A 7,292-nucleotide genomic window follows, 5' to 3' on the forward strand; every position below is an offset into this window, starting at 1 on the left:
GCTACGCAAAATAAAAAGCGTCTTGAATCATGAAATAGGATGTCATTGATGTGAGCATGGCTTGCACGATGTTTGCTGCTAAATAATGAACGTTGGACAAACAAACTAGACGTGTGAATGCGCGACCCGAGCGCGGCCTACAAAATTGTACACATATTTTATACGATACCTACTGACTTTTACTTAGAACGTTGTTGAAACTCTATAAATGTTTCTTTTTTTGGATTGATATACGTGTAAGTTGTTATACAATGTTATTCATATAGGAAGAAATCGAACAAAATATTAATTGTAATCACTTTTCAGTTCAATTGATTCTTGATAATTTGCTATAATCTGGGAAAATAAATACAAAGTGTATTTTGACCATTTTTCAGTTACATTTTATTCGCCAGTTTATAAACACAAAATATTTTAATAATTGATTTCTCTAAGTAAGTAGTCGTTTTAATTTTTATCATAGTAAAAACTAAAAAAGTTTTAGGTAGATAAGGTTATTACTGAACGTGCACAACGTGCATTCTAGACCGTAACTTGAAAATCTATCCAATACAACAAGAAGCTTACACAACACATAGTGTTAAACACTAAAACAATATCTACATCAATACGAATAATCTCTGTACCACCAACGCAGCTAAATTATTTAAATGCACCGTGCACCATTGTACAGCGATCCTGATTGATGACCGGGCTGATTCACGATACTTATCAAATGGATTTATTGATAAACGTATCATTAATACATTGTATGAGATATATTACGTAACGCAGTTTTTGTTTGGCTGTGACAGAAAACGGGACTCTACCTATTTTATTGGAATGTGAATTTTGATTGTTGACTGTTTTAATATTGGAATTAATTTTATAACGCATTTCCGAATCCACTGGCAAGTTTATTTTTTTTTTATTTCAAATAAATAATGTTTAGAGCCTAGTACCAAACTACTGTTTTTGCTGAGCTTAGGATTAGAATATACTCGACAAGTCTTGCTTAAAGATTTTTATAAGCATAACACTTAGCTTTTTGTCTACCTCTAATATGTTGCCTACATATACATATATTTTGTAAATTATTTATATACATAAGTATTAAAGACTATTTGAAAGCTGTTAAAAATGTAGAGTTCCTACATATTTACGTACTTACATAATATTATATAAAGTTTTTTACCATATAGAATGTAAATATTATCCAACCTACATAAAAGTCAGAACACATGTTTACTAAAAATAGATATATGAATCTTTCTTACCTGATCCTTTTCAATAAATCCTATAAAAGCGGTGCGTTCAATTTCAATAGGTTGTCCCGCTCGATCGTACAAAGCTACGACGAAATGAAAAAAGTTGCTCTTGCGCAAGTTGCTGGGCGGCTGCTTCTCGAAGTGCGCTCGACCGACACCCACGCTACTGTTTAGACAAAAAAAAGACATAGAATATAATACTGCTGAAATAAAAAGAATGGACACATATAAAATAATATTTAATTCCCTTTTAATATCTTCTATTATTTTATAGTACGTAATTAAAATCAAATAAAAACTAAAGAGAGTTATTTAAAGTTGCACTTTAATTTCCATTATGTGTTTGGAAGTTTCAACTAATCAAATAATTATTCTTCAAATTACTAAATGAAACTTTTTTTTAATATTTTATTAAAAACGTGATTACGGTAAGAAAAAATATAAATTAATAACTAATCGGTATCTCACGACACACGTCGAAATAATATCTTTACAAAATAATCTCCAAATTTAAGATGTCATAAATTCTTGAAACAAGCCTCACAGCCTGTTATTCGCAAATAAGCACATCCAAATAGTTAAACATTTTACTGTCTTATTCAAAGAGCTATAAACGAAAACAATAGAACAGATTAAAAATCCCTTTAAAAATGATTTATGGTCTATGTTGCGGCCGGAAAGATATGACTATTTGCAAATTGCCAACAACGTTCGTTTTTTTCTTTCACATTCAATTCCACCCTAAAACGGTCGGGTTATATTTTTTTCACATGCCTCTGAATAGCTTCACTCGATATGAAATTCATTAGAAATATTTCTAATAACATTTGTAAGATATTTGACTAACCCACATTTATAATAAAGTGATGAAATATGAATAGAGCCACACAAGTCGAAACTAACACGTGTGATCGGTTGAATGCATTTTTTGGGTAGACAAATATTAAGAAAGTAAGTAGTGTTTCGTGAAATAAGTTTCTTCTTTCTAAAATTATTTAAAAGATATTTATATTATATGTACATACCCAGCTCTACATAGTAGAAACCACCGTTGTGCATTCTATGTAGGTATTTCAAAATGTTCAGACAACTCCCTACATGAAATATATTGCATTTAAATATGAAACTTGTAAATATTGACCAATTTATCATCGATATAGCATAGTATACGTGACAACACTATCAATACAGCATTACCCGCCAGGACCGTATTACGGTATGGTAGCCCATTCATCTCCCCGCTGCAGAATTTGCGTAAACAAATTGGTTTCGCGATTGCCATTTTATACCCTCGCACGCGACGCTCCATTGTTTTATTTATCGCTACCAGTTTCGGCAGCGTACTCGCGATTAGGTTGTAGCGCTTTTTTCGCTTACAGATCACGGTAGATTTGTCAATCTTCGATGCGATTTTGTTTTTTCGCCGCCGAAACAATTTTTCAACTGCCGTTCGAGTTTTGAAAATTTGATACGTACAGATTGTGTAACTATTTGAACAGATTGCCACATTATTAGTTTTACTTTATCATAGATAGGTACTTGAATAGTTAGAGATACTTTTTTACTATAGTTATCGACACATAACGTGTTTTTTTTAAATAATTAATGAGTTGCATGATAGGATTGATGTGCATCATTAATGTAATGCAAGTGCAATTTGACAAAAACCATCTAATCGGTTTGGGGTGGGACTTAATGACTGGAATCCGCTAAACAAATGAGGCTGTCATCACTGCCAGTTGGCTATCTACTGCTATTTGTCATGACCCGTTGAAAATTATTTGATTAATTATTAAGTCTAATTAATATTCTCTTCGCCCGAATAATTTGGAAGTTCAGCGAGATATCCTTAAAATAAGTATACATAATTATTATTTTCAAACCATACCCTAAAAATGTATGTACCTAAATAGATAGTGTAGCAATCATAATTCCTTATGGGTATTTAAATTTAAAATTTTATACCTAACATAAAAATAAGTAATTGGGTTTGCTTTTTAATTAAACATCACCCCACTCAATATTTTGTAGTGCATCGTAGCACATAACCAAAACCACTCTACAATTCCAAAATTTGCCAAACCCTCACAGATAATGAATGAACTTCAATACAAAAATTCGTAAAAACAAACATCCACTATAAACTGTTTACTCAAGAGTTACGTCAGTAAGATAAACATTTGATGTAAGCAAAAACACGACAGATGTCGGGAGCCCTCAGCAAACAATACTTACTAATTCGGGAATCGAGTGTAGGTACCAATACGTCATATTATAAACCAAATGCTGCATATTGTTGCACAACTTCATTACTGAACACTTGGGGTTACTTTTACGTACTTCGTTCATCATTCGGGTGATTTGAGTTTAAATTACTGTGAGGTGATTATATTCTATCGAATTTGTATAAATTTAAGGCAGCATTAATAGCTAGCGTAGTGAAAATTCAATGGCGTCTTCATTTTTGAATGATATAGGTATGATATAGGTAACTATACCTAATATGTAGAGCAGACTATCCATACTAATATTATAAATTCGAAAGTAACTCTGTCTGTCTGTCTGTCTGTTACTCAATCACGCCTAAACTATTGAATCAATTTGCATGAAATTTGGTATGGAGATATTTTGATACCCGAGAAAGGACATAGGCTACCTTTTATCGCGAAATATGTACCACGGGCGAAGCCGGGGCGGACCGCTAGTTAAAAAATGTATGAGCAAAATTAAAATATTAAAGTGCAGTTCTACCTACTTATTTGAAATAAATCATTACAGATTGAATTTAAGAAAATACGGGAAAGAACTCTTCTAATAAAACTTATTATTTAAACAAGAAACGAACGATTGTGTAAACGTACATCTCACGTAGAAGACGATTTTCATCAGTAAAAAAACTACCACACAACAATTCACACCTCATATCATTCGCGATAATTATATATAGCCATTGAAATGTTAATTTATAGACCGTTCATTATCTGGAGTCTGTAAACCCGGTTATGATTTATCACGCCCTTTTCGTTCATGAATACACTTGTTACGGTAGCTTCATTATGGCCGGCGAAATTTGCGCACCCCTGATTGGGCATCGTGTACTAGTTATTGTATTGTATGCGTATGGTCATAAATCATCGTGCTTTTAGAATTTACTTGTACGTGCTGCTCTTGTATTATCTGTGCTTCGATTTTTTAACGCTTATGAGCAAAGTTGCTTTTAATATTTTTAGTGGAAAAATGAATTATTTTTACATGCTAGATTGAATTTCTATCATTGAATAATTATTACCTATATTACGATATGAGACATTAACATTTTATTTTATTTACACAATTATTATGCAAATGTCATCTATTGAATGTGTTTTTTGCACCGGTAACAGTAGCTGAAACTGGTACTTACTTTATGTTATTTTTTTATAAACAATTGACATAAATATATTAAATACCTTGGTATACTATTCGTTCACTGAAAAAGTACCTAATAGATAACAGAATGGTCAAATACATACATGAAAAGAGTCACCGTAGTCCGTACATGGAGAAGCGACAACCAAAACAAATTCGTATTCGCCCCTATATTCATAATCCTGTGGATTTAGTATTGTGCACTTGTGACTCATTTTGTGGAATTCCTAATACAAGTGATCGAATTTTGGTTGCTCTTTCCACCCACTAATAGGCTTATTACCTCTGTAAATAAGGGTTCGGTATCTTGTTTTCACGTTGTAAATTAAATTCGAATGAATTGGATTATCTCGAACTTCGTTGCTTTGGCGATATGGTAGCTTGATAAATACGAGTGCGATCGTTTAATTAATTATTGGACATCGTTTCTGAGTTTATTTTAAATCACTTTTTTAAATTCATATTTAACACTCAACACGTACAGAACACTTAAAAACAATATAAACAAGTTTCATAAATAAAAAAATCAATTTCAATGTTCCTAACATCACAATAAGACCGCGAATAAAAAATTTAAATATCGAACGCGCGACATTCTGGAACATTTATTTTTCTTAAACGCAAAAATAAGTGGCCATGAACAATAAATGTTATTTTTTTTAATAAAACTTACTTCGTATTGTCAACTAAGGAGGTCGGTGTCATCCAAGCGCGGGTGAGCGGTTCTTCCTTCAGCGATGTGACGGGCCCGCGGGGCTGTGCGTGAACACCCGCCGCCTCTTGGTGGTGCAGGCCGAACATAAGTCCGCCTAAAAATATTTAATTATTTATCTGCATTCTATATAAAATTTTTGTTTGAACTTCATAATTTGCGTTTATGTGATATTGTGATTTTTAATTGATTTTTATACTTGTATGAAAATGTAATCTTAAAATTTCTCAAATATTTATAAATAGCTTTATTTATTCATACTTAGGTATTTTATATTTTTTTTGTCATTAGCTGTCATCATCACAGAATTTAAATATTTTTTTCGTGAACCAACAGCGTTAATAAACCTATAGGTAGGTATGAAAATTAAATTATTAGGACCAACTTATTATTAATTAAAATTAACTATAAATTGCCATGACAAATATGTGTCCTGTACTTAATAGGTATGTAGGTAATGATCGGTAAGGAAAACAGATGTGACAATTTTTTACTAACATCTAATTCTAGAATTTTATAGTTTTTTCTACTAATTTTATCGAAATAAAAATTGATAGTTTTATTTACCTATAATATGAAAAATTAAATTACAATTTAAATAATAATTACAGATTAAATTAAACATGAAGAGCTAACTAAAATTAAAACTTAAATGAATTGTAGGTACCTACTTATGATTATGTCTAATGAGACTTGAGACTTTTGAGTAGGTAGGTATCTATAGCTGCCTATCCAAGTCTTGTAAAATTAAAATACCTACCTAGTTAAAAAGATTCATAAGGTTTTTCTATTCTTAAACTTTGGCAAAAGATATAAATTATTTAGGTATTAGCAACTTATGACAACTTTTTTTTATCTAATAAAGTAGTTTTTAAGTAAATGCTATTTCACATTTTTTTTGTAAAAAACAACATTACATATTATTTTATTAGTAGGTAGGTACAAATTACATTTATTTTCAACTTTCATATTTGCAGTTAAGCTTTAAAGTGTAGTTTTTAATTTTTATTGCAATTAAGTATATGGCAAATAAATCATACAAAAATAAACCTATATTAAAACTCTACAATTCTCTATTTTTCAATAAACATAACAACACATAAATAAAAATCTTTTATTTTTGGCAAGTACAAAGTTTATTTATTCGACCGTTTTATTAATTTTTATAAACAAAAAGTTTACCACCTGATTCTGAACTCTTTAATTGTGATAATGTACAAAAACAACAACCTAATATGTATGTTTACACAATGAGACAAAACTGTCAAAACTTTCGTGCCTCAGAGTACCTACAAAAAACAGTACATACCTGACGACCTTGGCGCTCCTGAGGGGTACAGCTTGCGGCCCCATCCCACGGGGTCCAGCTCGAGCGGCGGCCACGGCGAGCCGGTGTACCCGCCCGACGCCGCGTTTAGCTCGTCCGACCGAATCGCGACCGACCGGACACCCGCGCGGGCGCCCGAGAGCGCACAGACACCCGCGAATTACGAACAACAAATTACGCTCCGACAAATTTCGAAACCGCGCGCACTTTTCCAACCCGAAAGTTTATATCCTTAGCATTTTTCACAAATAGAACACTAACGTTAAACTAAATCTGTTTTTACTAATAATAGAATAGAATAAATTCAAAGTTAATTCTCGAAAGTAATTGTACGAGTATCCGATAGGCGGCTCTGTTTTATCGTTATGGGATAGAGTCCCGGTTGTACGGGCGATCCCGTTGTGGATTTGCGGAACACTAACAAGCGTCGCGGGAGCGCGCCGCCGAGTGCTCGGGCTTCGGAGCCCCCGTCCGTCCCCGCGGACTGTGGGAGGCGCCCTTGGGACACGCCCTCGCCTCGAGAGCGGGACGACGACATTCACGCAGGTGGCGCCACTTAATTCTGAATCCATGCCTGTTTTATACGTCAAATTTCGAA

The 7,292-nt window shown here is 32.9% G+C and overlaps 1 protein-coding gene across 4 annotated transcripts in view; it reads right to left on the reverse strand.

The window, feature by feature from the left end:
- Positions 1-6,950, reverse strand: part of LOC123696923 (transcription factor collier) — a 43,205-nt gene extending 36,255 nt beyond the window's left edge. For all 4 annotated transcript variants that reach the window (XM_045643316.1, XM_045643315.1, XM_045643314.1 and 1 more), the window contains exons 1-3: positions 6,677-6,950; positions 5,329-5,464; positions 1,257-1,413 (exon numbers count right to left, since the gene is read on the reverse strand). In XM_045643316.1, coding sequence (XP_045499272.1) covers positions 1,257-1,413; positions 5,329-5,456 — 285 coding nt within the window. In that variant the 5' untranslated portion in view covers positions 5,457-5,464; positions 6,677-6,950. The remainder of the gene's footprint in view (positions 1-1,256; positions 1,414-5,328; positions 5,465-6,676) is intronic.
- Positions 6,951-7,292: the final 342 nt, after the last annotated feature.

Source organism: Colias croceus, chromosome 13 (assembly GCF_905220415.1).
Source record: "Colias croceus chromosome 13, ilColCroc2.1".
NCBI lineage: Eukaryota > Metazoa > Arthropoda > Insecta > Lepidoptera > Pieridae > Colias > Colias croceus.